Raw genomic sequence first — 27120 nt, forward strand, 5'->3', positions numbered from 1 at the left:
AATTGACTTTTATTTTTATACCTGTCGATTACCCGTTTCTTTCTTTTTCAGCAGATAAGAAAGTGACAGGTATAACATAATAAAATCAGACGAAGTGTCCTCCTAAGGGGTCGTCCATTAATCATGCGAGCCTCGAGAAGGAGGGGTCTATGAAAAAATCACGAAATATCATAAGGGGGGAGGCGGGGTGTAATAATATATTCGGCAAACGCGTGATACTGAACCGAAAAGCGGCGCGGCGTTTCGTGCAATTATTTTGGTAGGTACTTACTAACTTACTAAAAATACACGTGATATAGGATAGGGGGGGGGGGGGGGGGGGTAGTCTTGAACCTCACTATGTATCACCAAGGGGGGAGGGGGGAGGGGTTAAAAATGCCAAAAAAAAACATCACATGATTAATAGACGGCATTTCTAACCTAAACGCATTTCTCGCATATAGACACTTTGTACGCGCTAATTACAAACTAAAAACCGAATCACGCGCGCTTTAGTCGTCATTTAACAATTACGCGAATGAAATATTAATTAAAAACTGTTACACGTTGTTAAGTGAATATTATTTTTGAAGTTATTAAGTGCTGTTATTTTCTGAATGTCCCTCGGCAGTCGTTGTAATTTCGAATACATATGAATGTTAATGTTCTAATCCTCACAAAAAAAAGTGTCAACACAAAATTTTTATGTTTTTATTTCGACCGCAAGATGGCGCGTTTAACACTCTTACTTACTCTCTCAACCATGGTATAACATCACCAAAACTGACAGCTAGCATTTTCAAGGTTAGCCCAGCTGACGTCATCCGACCCTGCGTTGCCATATCGTAAAAAAAATTACCCACGTCCAATTTTTTTAACTTTTTTTGCAAGGAAAAACTTATTATTATTTATTTATAAAAAAGGTACACCAACAGCTTATATAATAAAACATTAAATAAAATAAAAGTTACATCAGGAATTAGACTGTTACATAAGCCAATTATAGGTGCACACAACATTTGCAAAGTAGGACAACGTAATCGTTTAGTAGATAACTAAATAATAAAATTTAAAAAACAGATAATTAAAAAAATACATAAAAAAGTAAAATATATATTATGCTGGAGGACATAAATATTTATAAATTTTATCCTTATACTGCCTGAGAGAATTGAAAAATAGGTCTAGATCAGGCATTGCGGCACTTAGTTCATTATGAGTCACGCAGATGCGACTCAACGCTGTATGACTACCGACATTGGTTCTGTTAGCAAGGGGACAAAATGTTTTGCTGATGGGCTTTCTAGGTAATGTTCTGGGCACCGACAATCTAAGACGAGAGAGAAGTGGTTCACATCTAATAACTCCATTCACAGACCTATGAAGAAAAACTGCATCATGCACTTTACGGCGATTGTACAATGATGTCATTCCGAAGAATTGCATGCGCTGTTTATATGACTAACTTTTAAATTTTGTACTTTTAATAAAAGATTTACGTACTTACAGTTTTAAATTTTTTTGTATAAGTACGTGACAAATATTAGTAATTAAATTAAATACATTAGTCAGTAATTCACTTAATTTTCAATAATTCGCGTCCTTGGAATGTTAGAGATACCAATTGAATGGTAACACTTACGTCATCAATGGGCTAGCAATGGCGGCTTGTCATAGGATTGAGCATACCTGGTCTTCTTATACCAAAGTCAAAGTCAAAGTCAAAGTAACATACCATGCTCTCAACAATGTAAAACTATAAGTAGTATTATAAATATAGTCCAAATTTAACTTTTATGTGCAATTTTATTCAAATTTACTCCAGCTCCGCACAGGCTGATCACCTGATAGTCCAAAAAGTAAGGTGAACCGTGCTTCGGAAGGCACGTTAAGCACCGGTCTGAAGCATCCCTCAAAGTTTTCGTTACGATGTCACTAACAACCTGTATACACTAAGTACGCACTAAACTCGAAAGATAAGCATTGGAATGTTTTTACACTATACAGTTCCTAAGTGAAAGTTGCAGCACGACGCAAGTCGTTTCCTACTCGAGATACAATACGAATGTACTTAAATACAAGTCGGGAAGGGAACGCTGGACTATCTACGCTAGATTTATAAGGAGCTTTCCTTTTCGAACTAAATTGAAGTGGCTAGATTTGTATAGCGAATTGAGTTGCTTGCAAGCGACTAGCAAGTGAATAGATAAGTTAGCAGTTCAGCCGGGTCAGCTGGGCTAACCTTGAAATGCTAGCTGTCAGTTTGAGCATACCAGCCGGGTCTGAATGACAACCGCGCCGCGTGCGGCACGAATTGTATTGAGCGCTTCGACTAATAAACGATACGAATGCTATCTACGTAGATGAACGTCGAACGGCTATTGGTCGAAGGCCTCGATATTATTCGCGCCGTGGTCGGCGCGTTTGCCGTGCAGAGCCTACTGGTCTTCGATCATAATATATCATATCTATATACGACCGATGTATCGGGTGTTGGTAACTTTACACTAACACTAATTGTAATAAATGTTTCCTTTACACTGGTTGCCTGGAAGAAATTGCTGCTTAGCAATAAGGCCGCCAGATTGTGCTGTATCTTTCGTTCATTTGTGTGTTTTGTATGTTGTGTGCAATAAAGTATATTTGATTTCAATAGGTTTGTCGATAGTAAAGGGAAATCGTCGACCACGCCGACGGGGTCCGGGCCCCTGACGTATTAGTTTTTTTTTCTTTCCTATGCTTGGTGGAACATTGGCATTATGGCGTATAGATGAAGACAAAACTAAATATGTTTACTCTACTTACAGTGTGTGTCTCTTGGCTCCATGTTACTGTTGATATACTGACGACCAGCCATACTCGCCACTGAAAACAAATATAAATGTTAATAATACAAAACTAAGAAATAAGGAAATATAATGTATGAGGCAGACAGACACAGGCAGACACATGCACAGGCAGACACATGCACAGGCAGACACGGACAGGCAAAGGTAGACACATACAGACAGAGACAAAACTCGAGGCCTTTGAAATGTGGTGTTGGAGGAGGATGGGAAGAATAAGTTGGACTGAAAGAGTTACTAATGAGGAAGTGCTAGTAAGAGTAAGGGAAAAGAGGCAAATATTGAGAGTTATTGAGGACAGAAGAGGCAAGATGAATGGACACTTAATAAGACACGACGAATTTATTAAAAACATCATAGAAGGGAAGCTACAAGGAAAGAGAGGAAGGAGAAGACCAAGAAGAGCTTACAAGGAACAGATTAAAGAGAAGGCGAACCTCGTGTCTTATAATGAGGTGAAGGAATTGGTCTTTCATAGACAAGAATGGAGAATGCTACACGGATGAGAGCGTGGCTCTTAAATTATTGATGAATGTATGAATTAAAGAAAATACATAGGTACATAAATTCACGCCTTTGACCTACCAGGGTGAGCAAGAGACTATAGAATTCCTCCCCTACTTTCCTTGCTACCAGAAATGCTGTTTTTTAAACGTATATTTGCCGCAAGGAATTAAGGCATAGGCGCTGAGGGCTCTCATCCGGTACAATTAAGACTACAGGCCTGATGCTGCCTTTTTGAGCGCAAATCTCGGCTCAGGGCGTCGTCTCCGAGGATTATATTTAAAAGAATTAATCGACTCTACTGGGTCGATAGTAATACACTGAATGAGAGGAATCGTCGACCACGCCGGCGTTGGTAGAACGCATATTTGTTTTCTTTACTTAATGTAATAAGAATATAAAAAATTACTATATTTACCATGTTTGTGCGCCACTGTTTCTAAATATATATTGCGTCGTCAGTCTTCGAATCCTTTGGAATGTACCTGTAAAAACAACATAAGTACATTTAATTTATTAGTATGATATTACACTTAGAACAATTTTCTTTCTTTGGTCAGGACTTTGCAGGTTTGAATCACCTGATTGTCGGAAAAACTAAGATGATTCCGTGCTTCGGAAGGCACGTTAAGCCGTTAGCCGTAAAACACTTCCGCCAACCCTCAGTAGAGCAGCGTGGTGGAATACGCTCCATACCCCTCAGGCTGATTGAGGGGAGGTGTGTGCCCAGCAGTGGGATGTATTTGTTTATATTTCTATGTAAGAATAATCTAGAAGGGAAATTGTGAAATCCATGTGTATTCAATTAATGGCCTCCGTGGTCTAGTGGTTGGAGCGTTAGGATTACGATCCTTTTGAAGCACGGATCATCAATCAATCAATCAATAATACCCCTTTGTTTTGTTGCACAACAACAAAACAAAGGACATAAACATACGAATAAAACATAAGCACAATAGGCGGCCTTATTGCTAAACAGCAATTTCTGCCAGGCAACCTTAGGGTGAAAGAAGATTATTCATTGGAGCACGGGCTGGTGCAATAAACGTATAATGATACCAACATAACAAAAAAAAGAATAATAAATAATAATAATCATCATCATCATCATCATCTTACTTTCGGACAATCAGGCGATCAGCCTGTAATGTCCCGACCAAACTAGGGGTCAGAAAGTGATTTTTGTGATGTCTCTACCAGGATTGCGTGCTTAGCATCGGCATCATGGAACTCTGCTCGCTAGTTAAATTTGCGCCCAACTGGGCACCCTCAGGCCTGTTGTCTTAAACGTTGTACCGGGTGAGACCCTTCAGCGCTCCCCATTTGTCCGACCAAGTAGTTAATGCCATGCGGCCAATCTACAATAAGTCACGTCAAAAAAAAATGCTCGCCAGTTAACCACACCGGGAGTTACCGGGAGACACCTCTACCGGGCCCTAATCGCTCCCCATTTGTCCGGCCAAGTAGTCAATGCGGCGAATCCACAATAAATCGCGAGTTAAATGTAACACAGGTCATTTGTGCGTTAAATTTCTAACCGCAAGAGAAACTGCACTCATCTCGAATTAAACCACATTTTTAAACTCTATAATAATGTTGCGACACGACCTCTTCATTTTTTTTAGGTTTACAGTTTTTTTTTTGAGGTGTCTTATTTATTGAAACTACTTGACTTCTTTATGTTGGTTACTTTCCTCTCAGACGACGCCCTGAGCCGAGGTTCGCGCCCAACTGGGCACCCTCAGGCCTGTTGTCTTAAACGTTGTACCGAGAGCCTTCAGCGCTCCCCATTTGTCCGGCCAAGTAGTTAATGCCACGTCAAAAGAAAAAAAAACACCGACTGTGTTTAATTCCCATGTCTTATTCACTCATGTTCGTTATAAGATCAATGTCCGAACTCATCAACCCTGGTGCCAGGGGATATTGAGCCGAAAAAGGTCGCGTTGTTGGGCGCGAACCTCGGTTCAGGGCGTCATCTGAGAGGAAAAATATTTGAAAGAATTAATCGACCCGAGTGGGTGGATAGCGATAAGCGCTGATTGAGGGAAATCGTCAACCACGCCGGCCGGTATAGGGGGTGAGTCGGTGTATGTCGACTATGCACTTCTGCCTACCTCTTTTGTAACCCCCGCGTGATGCTATGTTCATTTTGTTTTAATCCAATGGTAATTTGATTAGAACAACAATTAAACCACTGCATATTACCAACTATAATTCATTTTATGTACACAAAACAAAAATGAAAGTGGTTATCCCATGCATTCATTTAATATAACGATCTAAGTGTTATGTCATAATGATTATTTTATCATCATTAGTCACTTTTGTCTTCTGTCCACGTTTTAATAAACAATTGTGTGAAGTTCTTTTTTATTTTACTTTACAATGATGTAATGTTGTAAAAAGTTGCCGTTTTTTTTTTGCCTGTCACTTAAATCACACTTGGCTTGACGGGAGGACTCATCATCATCATCATCAGCCCATTAACGTCCCCACTGCTGGGGCACGGGCCTTCCCTATGGATGGATAGGGAGATCGGGCCTTAAACCATCACGCGGGCCCAGTGCGGATTGATGGTTATTAACGACTGCCAATGCAGTCGGGACCAACGGCTTAACGTGCCTTCCGAAGCACGGAGGAGCTCGAGATGAAAATGTTTTTTTTTGTGGTCACCCATCCTATGACCGGCCTTTGCGAAAGTTGCTTAACTTCAACAATCGAGCTCCTCCAACGAGCTGCGCCAACGGGAGGACTACAGATGGACTATCTGTTACGAAATGATGGTTAAGGGATGGTAAGCGCTATCTAGGTAGACCACCAGCCCGTTGGCCGGATGACATTATGAGGTGCGCCGGAAAGCAATGGATGAGACTTGCACAGGACCGCAAAGGATGGCGTGAAAGAAAGGAGGCCTATACCCAGCAGTGTCATGTCTGCATGTGTAGTGGACATAGGCTGAGTTGATAGACAGAAAGATTGACTAGAATAATTATACAGGGTGTTAGTGACATCGTAAGGAAAACTTTGAGGAATGATGAGTTGATTTCAAGTGGAATTTTCCGTCACAAAAGTTTGGGACGAAAAACAGTAAAATTTTGGATGACTTTTCCGACAGGAAAATCCACTTGATATCAACTCAGAATCATAGTCTGAACAAACACCCTGTATTTCTTGTGTGGGTCATCGTTTTTTTTAGTCGTGACTTATTGTAGTAGATGCAAATGGGATTAACTACTTGGCCGGACAAACGGGGAGAGCTGAGGGCTCTCACCCGGTACGAGATTTAGGAAGGCCTGAGGCTGCCCTGATTACATGTTAATGTATGTCCATCATAATCCATCATTCAATCAAACATTGGACACATTAATCAAAACATTTCTTCAGCTTACAATATGATAAATGTCAGTCCGTATTCGTCTGACATTAATAGTCGTTTTGATATCTATCAAGCGGTTAATACGTGATTTATACGGCATTTGTGTTATTGCATGTGCAACGAAGAAGTGCTAGTAAGAGCATAGAATAAGGAGTAATACTACGTATAGAACGGCAACTCTCCGCTCCCCACCAGCGGCTGAGCTAGGTTTACCTCACCCCCTCGAACACAGTTTAGACTTGAATCGTGAAGGCTGCGCGCGGACCGTTGTTTTTATTTTTTATCAGTTTAGTTTATATGTTCTCATTTTGAAATTGGACGCCGATATTCTTTCGTTTGATTCGAATATTTGATCTGACAGTAATTGCCCGCGCTGGGTACAGTCATGAGCAATATAATGTACCCACTTTAGGACTCTGTCGCACTAACATATTTGACATTTAGTGAGACTTGCAGTTTAATTTGTCAAAAAAGTTAATGTGACATGGTACCAAAGTGTATACATATTAATGCTCGTGACCGTACGCCTGCGCGGCGCCAATAAATATTTATTTTTCATGGTGATTGTTCATCAAAACATGCTTATAATTTGCAATAAAATTAAACCTAGGATTAATGTAAAAATAATGTGTATGAAATTAATTAGTTCAGTGCTGCCTTTAGCCTTTATTAATATTGTGAACCTTCATTGTTTGAAATTTCTTGTTTGTGATTTGTGTGGTAAATAAATATTAACGTGTGATGCTCTGTCGCGGAGCCACCACCTCCAATTTAGTTGAAAACGATATAGATTACTGTACGTACCATGTACATAGTGTACGTGAAAAGATTTTATGTGTACGTGCTATAATTAGAAAGAAAACAACAAATTAAAGTGGCTTCGCTGGAGAGCATACTCCCCAGCGGAGCCACTCAGTTTGCATACTTCGAGATGTTTTCTTCCTGTAAATTGTAGTATAGTTTGATGTACGTACTACGTACATAGTGTACGTGAAAAGATTTTATGTGTACGTGCTATAATTAGAAAGAAAACAACAAATTAAAGTGTATATGACGGCATGAACAAAACGTGAAGCGCTAAAGATTTTAAGAAACAATCTCCTTGCGAGAACTTTTTATCTATGCACAAACTACTAAGAGAACCTATTTCAGACGAACGTCTCTCATACAAAACAAAGAGCCTCAGAATTTAGAGTATGACACTTGATTTGACATATAAAATTATATTGCCACACGCAAAAATAATTGTGGGGTTGCCATAGTAATGATATGGCACGGCGTGGCAGTAGTGATAGCTTTAAATTATTTAGATTACTTACTTTAAATTTTGATGACAAGGTTTATAAAAAAAAGACTGCAGTTTACTTGTATAACATTTTATTTTTTAATTTTGTTTTATATTTTATGGATTTTTTTTCTGAAATAGAGCTTTATTATTATTATTTTAAATATGCCTTTTTGCATTAATGGCAAACTTTCCTCTAAACTCTCTAATCTAGAGACATCTGTACCCTTTAATATTTTGTTTATAATAACACTGCTAATCTTGAGAGACCCGGAAAGTTTTTAATAAAAATGTCTTTGTGCAATCCGCATGGCAAACACAATTGTTCCCAGTAGTCCTAAGCCTTCGCAAATTGTCATCACACAAACACTGTAACTTCTGCACTTCTAGAGTTCTTCCTAGCTCACTTTTAGGAAACTGGTGAAATATAGCGTCTTTTCGTCTTTTCGCTTACTTATCTTACACTCATACTGTATGGATATCACAGTTTTCTAGTTGAGAGGCTAACTACGGAATTTATTCAACGCAAATTTCACTCGATCACTTACATTTATAAAACTACAATGAAACAATGATTGATTTTGGATTTTGTTTAGTTAGGACGCCGGGCGGGCAGCGCTTGCCCTTGTGTCTATGTTTATATCCTAACCTAAGATTGTCCCAAGATGGCGGAAGATCGCAGAGGGGTGAAATGAAGTAGGAGAGGGATGAAGTAGCTGTCATTTTCTAAACTCGGTACATTTGCGCTATGGTACAATTTTTTTGTATGACCATTTCCGGCCGTGTATCTATGACAGATTTGACATAAATTGTCAGTGCCGTACCGATCCGTCACCAAACCTTGTCATCAAAATTTAAAGTAATCTAAATAATTTAAAGCTATCACTACTGCCACGCCGTGCCATATCATTACTATGGCAACCCCACAATTATTTTTGCGTGTGGCAATATAATTTTATATGTCAAATCAAGTGTCATACTCTAAATTCTGAGGCTCTTTGTTTTGTATGAGAGACGTTCGTCTGAAATAGGTTCTCTTAGTAGTTTGTGCATAGATAAAAAGTTCTCGCAAGGAGATTGTTTCATAAAATCTTTAGCGCTTCACGTTTTGTTCATGCCGTCATATACACTTTAATTTGTTGTTTTCTTTCTAATTATAGCACGTACACATAAAATCTTTTCACGTACACTATGTACGTAGTACGTACATCAAACTATACTACAATTTACAGGAAGAAAACATCTCGAAGTATGCAAACTGAGTGGCTCCGCTGGGGAGTATGCTCTCCAGCGAAGCCACTTTAATTTGTTGTTTTCTTTCTAATTATAGCACGTACACATAAAATCTTTTCACGTACACTATGTACGTAGTACGTACATCAAACTATACTTCAATTTACAGGAAGAAAACATCTCGAAGTATGCAAACTGAGTGGCTCCGCTGGGGAGTATGCTCTCCAGCGAAGCCACTTTAATTTGTTGTTTTCTTTCTAATTATAGCACGTACACATAAAATCTTTTCACGTACACTATGTACATGGTACGTACAGTAATCTATATCGTTTTCAACTGAATTGGAGGTGGTGGCTCCGCGACAGAGCATCACACATATTAACTGATTATTATAAAAGCATATTTCGTAAGTAGTACTAACTACCTAAGCAAGTAATAGTTAAATTAGGTATTGTAATCGGCAGCCCTCAGACGTCACACACACAGTTGCACGTGTTGATAACTTCAATACAATACAAATACACTTTATTGCACCAAAATAAAAAGAAATAATTACAAAAAGTCTCTTAACTAAGTACATGGCAAATGGCAAATGTCAATGTGTAGTGTCTGTGTAAAACGAGGTCATTTGTATGAAGTATCCGCGGTTGGTAAGAGTAACGGAAAGGAGACAATTATTGAGACTTATTGAGAACAGCATTGAGCTCCTCAGAGGAGCTCGGTGGCGCAGCGGTAAATTAAATGCACTCGGTCTGCGATTGTTGAAGTTAAGCAACTTTCGCAAAGGCCGGTCATAGGATAGGTGACCACAAAAAAAAAGTTTTCATCTCGAGCTCCTCCGTGCTTCGGAAGGCACGTTAAGCCGTTGGTCCCGGCTACATTAGCAGTCGTTAATAACCACCAATCCGTACTGGGCTCGCGTGATGGTTTAAGGCCCAATCTCCCTATCCATCCATAGGGAAGGCCCGTGCCCCAGCAGTGGGGACGTTATTGGGCTGATGATGATGATGATGACTATTTAGTTTGCCATCGACACGATAAGAAAAAGACCGTAGTGGGTCGATAGCGAAAAACGCTCACTATGCGCAATGATTTGATTGACCACGCCAGCGGGGTCGGTTGTGTCAGTGTTTGTTGTCACGAGCTGATTGGCAGCCTCTATGGCTAAAGTCGGGTCGTCAGGATCGTACATTACGTCCTTCGGTTTGCGTGTTAATTAGCAATTAACACAACTAAGAGACGGTTTTATCGTAAATATTACTTTTTCATTATCATTAGTGTTATGTAAACTATTGGAATTGTCATCGGCTAACTTTATTACCTGTTATCACGATATGTTAATGTATTCATTATAGTATACTGTAATGTGCCGTTCCCGAGAATATTTCTAGAGTGGGAATGTTCTCGATGTAAAAACTCTTTAATAGTAGGTAAGGACACTGGCTGCTTTTCTTCTACAAATTCAAATTCCAAATTCCAAATTCAAATCATTTATTGTGACACATGCATTAGCAGTCGTTAATAACCATCAATCCGCACTGGGCCCGCGTGGTGGTTTAAGGCCTGTTCTCCCTATCCATCCATAGGGAAGGCCCGTGCCACAGCAGTGGGGACGTTAATGGGCTGATGATGATGATGATGATCTGCCGGTAGGCGTACAATTAAATTGTTCTTTCCTGTACTCTGGTCTCATCTGCCTAAAGGTTCGGTAATAAAAGCACTCTTTACATGACTTTCGCGCCTTTTTTGACTGGTCACACTGGTCATACTAGTGCAGTGGTTCTCAAAGTAGTCTGGGCTTGTAAACTTGAATTAGACGGGTCACAGGGTTATTCGGCGTCCGAAGGATGTAAACGATCCCGACGATCCGATTACTCTAGCCATAGAGGCAGCCAATCAGCTCGCGACATAAACACTTCAGGACCCCGATACCGACCCCGCCAGCGTGGTCGACGACTTCCCTCAATCAGCGCTTATCGCTATCGACCCACTACGGTCGATTAATTCTTTCAAATATTTTTCCTCTCAGACGACGCCCTGAGCCGAGGTTCGCACCCAACTGGGCACCCTCAGGCCTGTTGTCTTAAACGTTGTACCGGGTGAGAGCCTTCAGCGCTCCCCATTTGTCCGGCCAAGTAGTTAAAGCCACCTGCGGCAAATCTACAATACAGTTTTTTTTGTGTATGTATGTATTATCATTCAATAGTGAGGAACATTACACGTGCTCGTCTTGCTCAACGAGTTTCATTTACAATTAACTTAATTGATAGTTTATCTGAAATAATCGCTAATTAAATTGTCATCTTGACATATTGTTTTGTAGATAGTCATTTGATATTATTACATAGGTTTTTTTTCTTTTCAAACTGCATATAGGTAGTTTTGTAGCGAGGCATAGAAAAATAGATGGTTAGGTTGGTACTTACTACACACACACACACACACACTGGTACACTAGTTTATAAGTCGTTTGTATACTAACATTCTATGGACTTTGTCCGAAATAAACGATTTTTATTTTATTTTACTGCAAGTAAAATGTCCATAATTGGACCTTTTTTTTTTAAAAAAAGAGTTATTCTCAATAATGGTGATAAAAAGAATGGAAGAAATTGCCTTAATGTACTCCGATAATGACCTCGCTGACGTGGTTGATGAATTCCCACATTTAGGGTCGACTAATCATTTGTCCGGCCAAGTAGTTAATGCCGTCTGAGGCAAAGTTACAATCATCATCATCAATTTAAGAGTCACGGTCTTGTCGGTGAAGCATTTTCCATTCCACTCTATCAAAGGCCAACTCCTTGACTTCCCTATAAGACACGACGTTAACCTTTTCTTTAATCTGTTCCATGTAAGCTCTTCTTGGTCTTCCCCTTCCTCTCTTTCCTTCTAGCGAAAAAAAGAAAAAGAGTCAAATACTGAGAAATATTGAGGACAGAAGAGGCAAGATGATTGGACACCTAATAAGACGACGAATTTATTAAAAACAACATAGAAGGAAAGTTACAATAAGTCGTGTAAAAAAATGTGTTTACATTTAACTAGTCGCTTATCGGTCGTAATCAGTGAAACAAAAATTCTCACGCGAATAAACTCGCTTGAATGAATGCGTTATATAAGATGAACGAAGTAAAATGCCACACGATTTAATATTTCGCGAAATAAACAGGTATACAGGGTGGTATACAGTGACGTCGAGTCGGGTACATAATTATTCCAAAATACTAGGTAGGTAATGGCAGAAGCATATATGTATAAAATTATGTTGCTACTTATATTAAGTACTTCTGTTTATTATGATCAGAATAATAATGGGTGGAAGATGTAATTGTGCCTGAGTGTAATAAAAAGGGTCATCATTTATTCTCAAAAACAGTGATAAAAAATGCATAATGTCAGTCATCCATGTCCTCTATATTTTACATAAATAAACTTTTTTATTATTATTATTATTTTAATTTAACCGATAAAAAATATATTTTAATGTTAAGTATTTTGTCTTGAACCTTGACGTTGGCAGAATCATCGTTTCTGAATGATGCAGCCATAAAGAAGAAAATAGAATAGAATAGAAGGTTAAACGAAGAAAATCTGTACAGCGCCATCTGTATTCCTTTTGAAGAACTTAGCTTGGAAAGTCCCTCATCGGAGTTTATCGTGAGTTTGTGTTATGTTATGTTACATATAATTCCATAATTCAAATTCAAATTCAAAAATATCTTTATTCAGTAGGTAACATAGTTACACTTTGAATCGTCAATTTTTACATAACGAACGTCTCATCCGCCTAAAACTACTGCAGCTTCTCACAACCTGTGTAGCCGGGGAAAAGAAGCTGCAAGAAAAACCTCGGCAAACCTCGGCATAACCGGTTAATGCTAAAAACTTGTTCACTCCAAATTCAGCACACACTTAATCATCGAAATATTTAATCATAACTTATATAACATAACTGCGAAAGTTCAAGCTAACTGCCAGACTAACTAAGGTACTTAACCGCGACAAAAGTAATTAAAAAGTTAAAAAAAATAACTGTTACTTGTCACAGGAAGTGTCTAGTTGATATATTGTTGTTTTTGTATGGTAATATTAATGGTTAGGCTTTAACTATTATGTTACGCAATGATACTTATCTGTTACTATAACTGGATCTGCAATTTACTACGCGGATGTTTGCAGATATGTTGCAAAGTAATTGATGTCTATGAACATTATCTTTAGATGACGTTAGAACCATACGTTCGTTACTGCTTCGGTATTCTAATTTAAGTAAGAAAGTATATTAGATAATCATCGTTTTGCAACGAATATTTTATTATACTTATATATTGGTTAAGGAATTGGACCTCACGGATACTGCTGTATTTTTGGGAATTACTTTGGACGCTAAGTTGCAATGGAGTCCTCATATTGATAAGTTGTCCAAAAGGCTCAGCTCAGCAGCATTCGCGGTCAAAAAAATTCGTTTAATAACCGATGTAGAAACCGCGCGATTAGTTTATTTTGCCTACTTCCACAGTCTAATGTCGTACGGCATCTTGCTGTGGGGTCATGCTGCAGATATGAACAGCATTTTTGTTCTGCAAAAGCGAGCCATTCGGGCGATTTACAAATTGGGACCCAAGATGTCACTTAGAAATAAATTTAAAGAAATTAATATTTTAACTTTGGCATCACAATATATCTTTGAAAACTTAATATATGTAAAAAAACATATAGGATTATTTGCAAAAAATAGCGATCGGCACATTGTTAATACCAGGAACAAAAATAAACTTGCTTTACAAGTCAGTCGATTACATAAGATTACTAAATCTTTTAAGGGGCAATGTATACGTTTTTACAATAAGATTCCCATTGACATTCAGAATTTGCCTTTCAACTGTTTTAAGACAGTAGTTAAACAAAAACTTTACAAAAAAGGTTATTATAAAGTTAGTGATTATTTAGAAGATATGAATGCATGGGATTAACTGTCTGAGAACTGATATTAGGCAGCTAAATTACTCAATTGTATACCAATATTTTATGTTTTATGTTTATTTTTATTTTTTTAAAGAACGTCTAGGGCCCTGTGCCGAGGTTTTTCTTGCAGCTTCTTTTCCCCGGCTATACAGGTTGTGAGAAGCTGCAGTAGTTTTAGGCGGATGAGACGTTCGTTATGTAAAATTGACGATTCAAAGTGTAACTATGTTACCTACTGAATAAAGATATTTTTGAATTTTGAATTTTGGTGCTAATTCCTGTTAATACCGTTTAATTTTATTTTAAGTTATATCTGTCATTTTCTTATCCGCCGAAAAGACAAGGGACGAGTAATCGACAAGCATAAAATTTATGGAACACACGTCAATTTTAAGCACAAATCTAAAACAACCGTCTAAAAATTTTACATTGGCCAATAACCTGACAGAATTAAGTTGACAGCACACGTCAAACGGTTTGCATACCAGCGAGATACCTATTTGATTCGCCCGGGTTATTCATTCATTTACTCATTCTTCCTAAAATTAAGAGCTGTCAATTATCCGTCCCTTTCCTTTTCGGCGGATAAGAAAATGACAGGTATAACTTAAAGTAAAATTAGGAGGTGTCTGCAGGAATCGGGGCCATTATCTATTTACTTACTTACTTACTTAAATTAGTGTAAGCAGTTTAGTCGAGTAATTTATTAGAAAATTATACTAGTTTTTCACCCGACTTCGCTTGATGGCCGTCGGGTTTTTGCTCGTAATCGTAAATTATGTATGTTATACTCATACGTAACTCTTTGAGGAAGTCATGTTAGTATGAAATAGTTGCATGCTTCATTTTATAGTCGTTCCGGTTAGTGCCTGGTAACAATTAATCGTTTTCCGATTTGTAAAACTGTTATATATGATAGTGACTTTTTTAGATGCCGTGGTAGACCAGTCCGTATAACGCTAGCCTCTCACTTTGAGACCGCAGGTTCGAATCCAGCACAGGCCTTAACCAATGATTGTCGAATTTGTTTTCGATTTCATGTTCGGATTATAAATTAATATCACGTGCTCAGCGAAAGAAAACATCGTGAGGCACCCACATTCCCGAGAAATACAATTTCGGAGGTGCAATAGTTTTAATGACTATACCGCTCGATAGCCCCCAGTGCTCTCCATTTGTCCGGCCAAGTAGTTAACGCCATCTGATGTAACCCGACAGATTAAGGTTATCTGAGACCGGAGCATAAAAATATATACTTAAGTTTTGTTTTTAAACTAAGTATTGTAATGAAAATAAAAAAAAAAATAATTGTCACTAAATGTAAGAAAACATGCAACATTTAATATAAGTAGAAATGTTGTTACCTCATAGCTGGTCAATTACTACAAAGTATTATATATGTATAAGTACTTATTATTGTCATGTACTTATAAACAACGGTAATATTTTACGTAAAATATTTTTTTAAAAAAGTTGTAAGGTAATAATTAATAATCAGTCTCACCAGTCCTGCTGGTATGAAAGTGCCTATTGTTTTTTTTTTTGTTTATATACAGATAAGCAGCTTAACAGGTTCTGTTTTTTTCTTAACTTTCGGTTAATAATCTAGAATACCTCTAAGTAAATACAGGGTGTTAGTGACATCGTAACGAATACTGAGGGGGATGATTCAGACCATGATTCTGAGTTAATATCAAGTGGAATTTTCCGTCGCAAAATTCATGTTTTTTTTTTAAAAAAATATTTTGAATTCTATACTTTTGCGATCGAAAATTCCACTTTATATTAACTCAGAATACTGAGCTAAATCAGCCCCCTCAGTATTTGTTACGATGTCACTTACACCCCTTACCAGTACTACAGGTAGCCATACAAGTAGGTATGGGTGTTAGTGACACCGTAACGAATACTGAGGGGGATGATTCAGACCATGATTCTGAGTTGATATTAAGTGGAATTTCCTGTTAGAAAATTTATGATTTTTTTTATGTTTTTTAAATTATTTTCCGTTCCATACTTTTACGGCGGAAAAATCCACTTGATATCAACTCAGAATCATGGCCTGAATCATCCCTCAAAGTTTTCGTTACGACGTCACTAACACCCTGTATAGTAAAATCAGAATAGAACGGCCTCGGTGGTCCAGTGATTTGAGCGTTCGGCTCACGATCCGGAGGTCCCGGGAAATTCCCGAGAAATGCATTTGTGACCTAACCTGTATTGGGCTGGTTTTCCCTTCGCGGGTTGGAAGGTCAGACAGGCAGTCGCTTCTGTAAAAAACCGGACCTGTCAAATCTTCAGGTTAGGTAAGCGGATGCTGTGAAAAACGGGATAATGCTAGGGAGGTGATGAATAAGTTATTAATAGTGTAGATATAGGCCGGCTTAACCACGTCTAACCACTAAGTGGGTAATTTCTAAATGACAGCACATTTCAAGCCTCTTACAATATCTAACATAATTGAGATAATCGGGGCTTATTTCATTATTACATCGAAGTGGCGTCGAGATAAGGAGCGGTTGTGAGGTGTCTCTGTTTGCGTGCAAACACGCTGAGCTGTTGCGATGATTAGGTGGTAGTACTATTTAATCGACTTCAGAAAAGGAGGAGGTTCTCAATTCGTCTTTAAGTATATATATTTTTTATGTATGTGTATGTTTTTATGTGTGTATTTTTTATGTATGGTTGATTGAGGGGAGGCCTGTGCCCAGCAGTGGGACGTATATAGGCAGTTTATGTTATGTTATGTATGTTCACCGATATTTCCGTCAATTATAGACGGATTTCAATTTTTTTTGTAGTTATGATAATAGCTGGTACATGTCCCAATTGGGATAAATTATGAAATTCTGATTACTAAATTAAGACAGATCTAAAACTAACAAAAACATTTTCTTTTTTTTCTATCAAGAAAAACGTAATTCAATTTAATTCAAAACAATTTATTTCGGATAATACGTATAAGTACATCCATAAAAAGTCCAATATTTTATTACGTTTTTTTTAACGTCACAGTGTGCTTTTCCATACAAATTCCACACTACAACTACTATCGTGTCGGTGAGGTGGATTACCAACCTCATCAACCCTGGTGTCAGTGTTACTATTGAACCAAAGGCCCCTGACATGACTCATGTAACGACTACGTACTTACATCAGCAAATAAGTAACCGGGATCCTCTTACTTTCGGACAATCAGGTGATCAGCCTGTAATGTCCTAACCAAACTAGGAATCACAAAGTGATTTTTGTGATTCCACAGTAACTTTGTGTTTTGATGTCTAATAAAAAGTAACTTGATTTGACTACTTAGTTGTAAACTACCCAATTTTACGATGAATAGCAGATAATTACAGAAAAATAAACTTTGATTTAAGTACAAAAAATCTGCCTAAATAACTACAGTACTTAAACAATAATTACGTATATGCAAGTGTGACTTTAATGGTCCATAAATGTATCGGTTTAATTGTACCTCTACTTAAGTGTAAATGTAATGTTTCATAATGTCTCTATTATTTGATGCTAGTGGTTTTTATTTTTAGTTTGAGTTATTGTACATTTGCCGCTTTAACTACTTGGCCGGCCCAATGGAGAGCGCTGAGGGCTCTCACTCGGTGGATTGTCGTCATCATCCCCCTAGCATTATCCCGTTTTTCACAGCATCCGCAGCACCTAACCTAACCTGAAGATTTGACAGGTCCGGTTTTTTACAGAATCGGCTGCCTGTCTCACTTTTCAATCCGCGAAGGGAAAACCTACCCAATACAGGTTAGGTCACATACCTATTAAAATGCATTTTTCGGGAACGTGGGTTTCCTCACGATGTTTTTCTTCACCGTTTAGCGCGTGAATACACGACGGGTATTGTTAGTATTGCTGTTTATTTTTTTACAACCAGTCCAGCAGATAAATAATATGTATGTCTTTATCGTGTGGGTTGTGAGGTTACCAACCTCATCAACCCTGGTGTCAGGGTTATTATTGAGCCGCCAAACAACCCTGACATTGCTTATGTAACGACTACTTACTTACATCAGTAAGTAGTAACCGGGACCAACGGCTTAACGTGCCTTCCGAAGCACGGATCATCTTACTTTCGGACAATCAGGTGATCAGCCTGAAATGTCCTAACCAAACTAGAGATCACAAAGTGGTTTTTGCGATATGTCCCCACCGGGATTCGAACCCGGGACCTCCGGATCGTCAACGCTCAACCACTGGACCACAGAGGCCGTTATAAATATGTATTAAGTGTAAAGATAAACTGTGTAACTGCGTCAGAAAAGCATGTATGTGTGAAATTACCCTAATGTCACGCTGCTTAACCAAAATTGATAGAACACAATATGATAAGATGGTCTTTCTTCACCACAAGGCCAATGATCTGACGATGAGAGTGTTATAGAGTTATTACAGCATACATACATACGTAAACTAGAGGAGCTCGGTAGCGCAGCGGTTAACGCGCTCGGTCTGCGATTGTTGAAGTTAAGCAACTTTCGCAAAGGCCAAAGATGGGTGACCACAAAAAAAAGTATTTCATCTCGAGCTCCTCCGTGTTTCGGAAGGCACGTTAAGCCGTTGGTCCCGGCTGCATTAGCAGTCGTTAATAACCACCAATCCGCACTGGGCCCGCGTGGTGGTTTAAGGCCCGACCTGCCTATCCATCCATCCATAGGGGAGGCCCGTGGGTCCAGTAGCGGGGAAGTTAATGGGCTGGTGATGACATACGTAAACTCACGCCTATTTTCCACCGGGGTAAGCAGAGACAATAGAATTCCATTTGCTTCGATCCTGACACACTTCTCTTGCTTCCTCCATATTCATCAATCGCTTCATACACGCACGCCGGATCAGAGTACATCGTACCTTTTCTAAGGACATCTCCAATTTGGTCAATGTAAGTCCTTCTAGGTCTTCCTCTGCCAGTCCTATCAACTTTCAAAAACATATGACAAAACATATTCCCTTTTTTCTATTTAAGTAGGTACTTAACTTATTTATGAATTTAAATAAAGAAACATGTTATAATAAGTGTGACATATTGTCACATTTTTCTATGACGTCACTGTGTGCTTTTTCATACAAATTCCATTTATTTCGTGCTTTGACGTTTAGTCAAAACTAACGACCCGCCCCGGCTTCGCTCGGGTGCAATGCTGAGGAAAAACTAAAATTATTTACGACATCACATTAAAAACCTCAAAAATAACAGTATTTTTCAACTATTTAATAGATGTTATTATACATAAATAAACCTTCCTCTTGAATCACTCTATCTATTTAAAAAAACCGCATCAAAATCCGTTGCGTAGTTTTAAAGAAGCGTACATAGGGATATGGGGACAGAAAAAGCGACTTTGTTTTATACTATGTAGTGATTAACTGATTTGACTAGTTAGAAACTAGCCTATTTCATAATTTATTTTTGACATAGGAAACTATCCAATTCACTTCCCTCGACATGTTCCCAGGACATTCTTAAAGACGCATTCACTTAAATTCTCACAGAAGACAAAACATTATATAATCCGCACTAATAGATATCATAAATGCGAAAGTAACTCTGGCTGTCTGTTAACCTTTTCATGTTTAAACCACTGAACCGATTTAGATGTGGTAGGGAAATAGTTTAGACCTAATCGCTACATAGTATAAAACAAAGTCGCTTTTTCTGTCCCTATATGCCTATGTACGCTTAAATCTTTAAAACTACGCAACGGATTTTGATGCGGTTTTTTTTTAATAGATAGAGTGATTCAAGAGGAAGGTTTATATGTATAATAACATCCATTAAATAGTGGAGAAATACTGTTATTTTTGAGGTTTTTAATGTGATGTCGTAAATAATTTTAGTTTTTCCACAGCATTGCACCCGAGCGAAGCCGGTGCGGGTCGCTAGTGACATATAAATGTGGGATATAGAATTAAATGGAAATATTTTAGTTATGTTCACTCCTTTTATTTTCTCCTTTTAACCAAAAAACAAGGGTTTTAACGGCCTCTGTGGTCCAGTGATGGAGCGTTGGTCTCACGATCCGGAGGACCTGGGTTCGATTACCGGTAGGGAAATATTATAAAAAATAACTTTGTGATCTCTAGTTTGGTCAGGACATTACAGGCCGATCACCTGAATGTCCGACAGTAAGATGATCCGTGCTTCGGAAGGCACGTTAAGCCGTTGGTCCCAGTTACTACTTACTTATTATTATTTATTTTTTAAGTACGTAGTCGTTACAGGAGTCATGATAGGGGCCTATGGCGGCTCAATAATAACCCTGGTACCAGAGTTGATGAGGTTGGTAATTCACCTCACAATCCACACGATAGAAGAAGAATGTGGGATACATACATAAACTCACGCCTATTTCCCACCGGGGTAAGCAGAGACTATGGAATTCCAATTGCTTTGATCCTGACACACTTCCCTTGCTTCCTCCACATTCATCAATCGCTTCATACACGCACGTCGGTTCAGAGTAGATCGTACTAAACCTTTTCTAAGGACATCTCCAATTTGGTCTATGTCCTTCTAGGTCTTCCTCTGCCAGCCCTACCGCCAACCTTCGCTTTATATACTGCTTTCGTAATCCTATTATCCTTTATTCGCTCTATGTGTCCAAACCAACTTAACATCAGTCTTAAACCTTTAATCCATTCTCAATCTTAGTCACTATGCAGGTAGGTTCTTATCATAAGTAACTAAATGTACTGTTCTCTGTCTATCCTGCAATAACCAGACAACAGCGCTCCCCATTTGTCCGGCCAAGCTGTTAAAGCTTACGCGGCAAATGTACAATAAAGTCACGTCACAAAAAACATAAAAGTATGTAATAGTGGGTAATAGTTAATAGTGAAAATAAGCGGCGCCGGCGCACGCGAGATTAAGAGCAACGCTCGGTGCCTTATCGCAATGAAGACATAAACATACACAAAATCACGCCCGTAATTCTTGATAAGGTAGGCAGAGACTATTTTAAATGAAGACCACAATTGGCAGCCTCATTACTAAGCAGAAATCTCTTCCAAACAACCTTTATCAACACCTTCCATTTTTTTTTGTTGCCCGTACTGGGCAGGTTATAGAACGCAGCTCATACAGCCAACGTTCTATAAACCTTTTCTTTTTGTCTTAGTTTTCTCCGAAGGGCAAGGCAAAGGGGACTATACCCATACAGCCATGTCTTACGTATTTTTTTCTTGATAATGAATAATGAAATGATGAAGGGTAATGACGATGAATGATGAAACCTAAGCCCCTGCCCTCGGAGCAGACACTTACTCCGAACCCCAAACGAATTAATTCAAAATTCCGCATAAACTTTCGAGTTATGAAGCGGCTTGTTGGTACGAAGCGAAAATAGATAGGTAAGTACACTCTGTTTATTGAATATTCCGATATAATAACACTATCGCGAATGTTTTTCGACTAAGTTAATGCGCACAAAACACCACTTCGTATTGATTATTTAGATTTTTCAATGAAGTACCTAAGCAACTGCCCCGTTTCCGTTCCCGCCAAAAAGCCCCATTCCATAAATCATGCCCATCTATACCAGGTCATCGACAATAGTAAATCAATGTCAATTCCTTATCTGATACTCGCGTGTTTATGTAAGCGCACGCGCCGAAATCGAGAGTGATCGATTACGATCGCACAATCGATCGATTATGATGCGGTATGGAATCAATTTAACTTACCGGTAACAGGTTGAATATTTACGTTGAGGAATGATTTATTGAATTTTTTTAAAGGTGTTTTGGATTGTAAATATGTGTTTGGCTGTAAAGCTTATGATTTAATTTCAAGTAAGCATAAAAAAATAATAAAAATAACTACAGTACGTGTTGATATCTCTATTACAGTGACGAATTATTTTTTCATACGAAAATGTTAAATGTTATTTAAAAAAGTTCATTGCATTCTTACTATATTAATTTTCCAGTATTAAGTATTTATAAAATAATATAAACTACTTACCTACTTATTTAAAAATACAATGTAAAAAGAAAACACTTACAGAATACTATAATCTTCCCAAAACCAAAACAAAACACTATCGAATTCCAAATTCAAAAATCCACACACTGTTCAAATTGTCACTTTTACTTTTAAAAGCACTATTCAGTCTTATATTTTTATTAGAATTATATTTTTCTTTTAAAAATTAGACTTTAGTTTTTTTACTTTTTAAAGTTTTATGGCATTAGCACGATGCACGTTCAGCCGGTGCGCGTCTTTCAAATCGACTGTGAAACTCCAAGCTTCCTTTCTATAAGTGATAGTGGAAGGGAGTAACTTATACGCAAGTTATTTAACCCTTCAGGCTGGTATTAAATCACAGCTTTAAAACTTAATAGTCTATCATATAATTGAAGTGGCGTTTAAACAATTTATGAAACATAAAAATTTAAATTAGAGGCCATTTCAATCTCAAAATCAATCAATCAATCTTTAAATAATTGGCATGCGATCAAGTAATAATGTATAATAACACACACAGCATAACGCTTGCATCTACGTAGGGGTAGGTAGAAGTATATACAATACCTATACATACCCACTCCCCGCCAGTTTTATTTAAGACTCATGTAACAGAGGACAAACCTATTGCTATTAACCGGGCACAAATCCTGGAAACCACGTGGTAACAATTATATAGATTCAAATTCAAATTCATTTATTCGTCAACATAGGTAAAAGAGTTGTTACAATATAATATATGTCGCACTATGTCGCACCTTTCGGAATACGAATTTAAAACATAACAGATTATTAAATTACAAAATAAAATTATTAAATAAATTACAATAGCATTCAATATAATCAAAATAGAAAATTAACAAATATATTGTAATGAAATGTCTTTTCAATATAAACGTTAGAAAATTGTATGTCAAATAGGTAACATAGAGGGTGTATAAACTTTTTTTTTGCATTATTAACAATTATTGCATTGTTATCTCTCAATCCATCTTTGGACTTCGTATCAACAGTGGCTGCAAGTTGTCTTTGATTACTTGTGGCTCTGCCCACCCCATTAGGGATTACGGGCGTGAGTTTATGTATGTATGTATGTATGTATCTCTCAATATTCGATACGATGTCACTAACACCCTGTATAAATAAACTTATGGCTATTACCACTGGGGTAAGCAGAGACAATATCAATTATTCTCTATAATCCAATCATGATTTCAAACTTCAGTGTTACAAAACGAAGAATAAATAAAAGATAAGTATAGGTACTTAAATAAAAGATAAAAGAATAAATAAAAGATAAGTACCTAAACTATACATTGTTTTAAGTTTACGCGGTTATTATCATAATTAAAACACATAATATCGGGAATTATCGGGAGTCTCATATTTCCCTGATTTAAACGCGGTAAGAACCCGTTATTATGTGTTATAATTACAAGTAAGTAAACTAGGTGTAAAATATAGTCCGAGTCACGAAAGAAGTCGACGGAACTTTGTTTTTTTTTTTTCATTTTCATTCATTTTCATTTTCGGAGGTAGGTATGTGACGTAACCTGTATTAAAAACGTAAAATATGTCCGACGTCACAGTGTGGTTTTTAATTCAAATTCCATAGTAATTTCGTGTTTTGACGTTTAGTAAAAAGTAACTGATTTATATGATATTATGACATTTGTAATGATACACTCTCTCTAACCCTAGGAAAGTGAAGGCTCAACCAGATACGGCAGTCATGGTTGACTAGAAGAAAAACTAGTGAGGTGTATATCTACGCGACATACGATCGGACGCGACAAGGGCACGATGAAAAGTCACTTCGAGCGAGAAAGTGAGTTGGATACGTTGAGATGGTGTGGCTAGGAGAGCAGCGGGCGGCGGGTGGAGGAGCGGGCGGCGGGTAGAGGAGAGGAGAGCGATGACCCATATAAAAGTATGTGGGTAGGTAGGTAAGTAGGTAGGTAAGTAGGTAGGTAAGTAGGTAGGTAAGTAGGTAGGTAAGTAGGTAGGTAAGTAGGTAGGTAAGTAGGTAGGTAAGTAGGTAGGTAAGTAGGTAGGTAAGTAGGTAGGTAAGTAGGTAGGTAAGTAGGTAGGTAAGTAGGTAGGTAAGTAGGTAGGTAAGTAGGTAGGTAATTAGGTAGGTAAGTAGGTAGGTAAGTAGGTAGGTAAGTAGGTAGGTAAGTAGGTAGGTAAGTAGGTAGGTAAGTAGGTAGGTAAGTAGGTAGGTAAGTAGGTAGGTAAGTAGGTAGGTAAGTAGGTAGGTAAGTATGTAGGTAAGTAGGTAGGTAAGTATGTAGGTAAGTAGGTAGGTAAGTAGGTAGGTAAGTAGGTAGGTAAGTAGGTAGGTAAGTAGGTAGGTAAGTAGGTAGGTAAGTAGGTAGGTAAGTAGGTAGGTAAGTAGGTAGGTAAGTAGGTAGGTAAGTAGGTAGGTAAGTAGGTAGGTAAGTAGGTAGGTAAGTAGGTAGGTAAGTAGGTAGGTAAGTAGGTAGGTAGGTAGTAGGTAAAGTGGGTAGGTAGTTGCTCATTTTTTTTATTAGGCTCACAAAACAGGTTGGGATTATATTTAAATTGGGATTATTGTTCTTATGCTCCATTGAACTACTGTTCCGTAAACATGGAACGAATTTAAATTAAGTTCAGTGATTTTTAAGGTATTCTAGACGTTTTCTTCAGACATTCTCATCATCAGACAACCAGCCTTCTACAGCCATTAGGAACATCACACCAAATCAAAGTACACGGCTCCACCCTTCACCTCCCCAGTGGTGCATTTATAGTTCCAACGGCCTCCGTGGTCCAGCGGTTTAATCGTTGGGCTCACGATCCGGAAGTCCCGGGTTCGATTCCCGATGGGGACATTGTCGAAATCACTTTGTGAGACTGTCCTTTCAGGCTTGAATCACCTGATTTTCCGAAAAAGTAAGATGATTCCGTGCTTCGGAGGGCATGTTAAGCCGTTGGTCCCGGCTATTAGCCGTAAAAACACCCCCACCAACCCGCTGTGGAGCAGCGTGGTGGAGTATGCTCCATGCCCCCTCCGGTTGATTGAGGGGAGGCCTGTGCCCAGCAGTGGGACGTATATAGGCTGTTTATGTTATGTTATGTATACATATATATACAGGTATATAATTGTTACCACGTGGTTTCCAGGATTTGTGCCCGGTTAATAGCAATAGGCTTGTCCTATGTACATGAGTCTTAAATAAAACTGGCGGAGAGTAGGAGATCCCTAGCTTGGTTAGGACATCACAGGCTGATCACCTGATTGTCCGAAAGTAAGATGATCCGTGCTTCGGAAGGCACGTTAAGCCGTTGGTCCCGGCTACTATTTACCGATGTAAGTAAGTAGTCGTTACATGAGCCATGTCAGGGGTTTTTGGCGGCTCAATAGTAACCCTGACACCAGGGTTGATGGGGTTGGTAATCCACCTCACACTAACACAATAGAAGAACACAGTTCCAAATTCAAAATTATTCCGTTACCGGAATCCTCTATCGGTCCGCTGCGGGCCTAGCACCGTAAGCACGCGACTGTTTCTCGCCGCGACAGAGATCGTCTGTCTCTTTCTGTGCAGTACTGTGTGAGAGTGACGGGTGACGTATGTCGAAGCGAGAGAGAGTCGCGCGCTTACGGTGCTAAGCCCGCTGGTTTAGGGGCCACATATAAATAGTTATTATACTATGATTTCGTTTAGAGAGCAATTTCCATATAATTGGGTAATTTAGTCACTTGAAGGGCTAAGTTAATGAAAATGGTAATCTTCATATGTGGCGGAGATGATTAGATAATAATTATAATACCAAAATAATATTACATGCCTTCGTGGTCTAGTGGTTAGAGCGTTAGGCTCACGATCTGGAGGTCCGGGTTCCCGATGGGGACATTGTCGAAATCACTTTATGACTGTCCTTTGTTTGACAAGGACATTGCAGACTTGAATCCCTTGATTGTCATCCCCTTAGCATTATCCCGTTTTTCACAGGGTCCGCCTACCTAACCCGATTTGACAGGTCCGGTTTTTTACAGAAGCGACTGCCTGTCTGACCTTCCAACCCGCGAAGGGTTGAAACCCAATACAGGTTAGGTCACATACCCCCGAAAATGCATTTCTCGGGAATGTGGGTTTCCTCACGATCTTTTCCTTCACCGCTGAGCATAATAAACATGCATTTACGATCCAAACATGAATTGGTAAACAAATTCGAAAATTGGTTTAAGCCTGTGCTGGATTCGAACCTGCGACCTCAAGCGTTCTACCAACTAGGCCACCACGGCTTGTTTTCAAATCAAATTTCAAAACAATTGTCTGATCGGGAATCGAACTCGGTCCTCCAGATCGTGAGGTTAACGCTCTAACCACCAGACTAAGGGGGCTGTTACATGAAATATGACTTGCAAAATAGAGTGATTATCTTACAAAACCTCAGCTAAGGCGTTGATTTCGTATTTTGAGGCTCGTATCTTAAGGCAGTTACCAGACCGAGACCCTATTGTCTTTGGATACTTCCTATGAAGTAATGGTAAACGACCTGCGTGGTCCAGTGGTTGGGCGCCTCAAGATCCGGAGGCCCCGGTTTCGAATCCCGGTCAACACAAAAATCACTTTGTGAAAATTCAATTTGTGATTCGGTTTGGTTAGGACATTACAGGCTCATTACCTGATTATCCAAAAGTAAGATGATCCGTGCTTCGGTAGGCACGTTAGGCCGCTGATCCCGGTGACTGCTTACTAATGTTTGGATCATAATAAATTAATATGTAGTGGCGAAGGAAAATATCGGAATACATGGGTTTTCTCACCAAGTATTCCGTCACCGCTAAGCACATGATAATCATTTCTGATCCAAACATGAACTCGGAAACAAATTCGACAATCTGAAAATATTGATATAATTATATAATTATTAATGGAGTTATTCCTAAAGTTAAAGAATTCGTTGACAC

At 38.5% G+C, this 27120-nt stretch overlaps 2 protein-coding genes across 3 annotated transcripts in view; one reads left to right on the forward strand and one right to left on the reverse strand.

Annotated features, from left to right (window-relative positions):
- LOC126378034 (uncharacterized) overlaps positions 1-22403 on the reverse strand; it is a 43014-nt gene extending 20611 nt beyond the window's left edge. Inside the window, exons 1-3 of the mRNA XM_050026109.1 lie at positions 22216-22403; positions 3748-3814; positions 2785-2844 (exon numbers count right to left, since the gene is read on the reverse strand). Coding sequence (XP_049882066.1) covers positions 2785-2844; positions 3748-3750 — 63 coding nt within the window. The 5' untranslated portion in view covers positions 3751-3814; positions 22216-22403. The remainder of the gene's footprint in view (positions 1-2784; positions 2845-3747; positions 3815-22215) is intronic.
- LOC126378076 (tyrosine-protein kinase-like otk) overlaps positions 1-27120 on the forward strand; it is a 105015-nt gene that overhangs the window by 21648 nt on the left and 56247 nt on the right. The gene's annotated exons all lie outside the window — the stretch shown is intronic.

Source organism: Pectinophora gossypiella, chromosome 25 (assembly GCF_024362695.1).
Source record: "Pectinophora gossypiella chromosome 25, ilPecGoss1.1, whole genome shotgun sequence".
Lineage (NCBI taxonomy): Eukaryota > Metazoa > Arthropoda > Insecta > Lepidoptera > Gelechiidae > Pectinophora > Pectinophora gossypiella.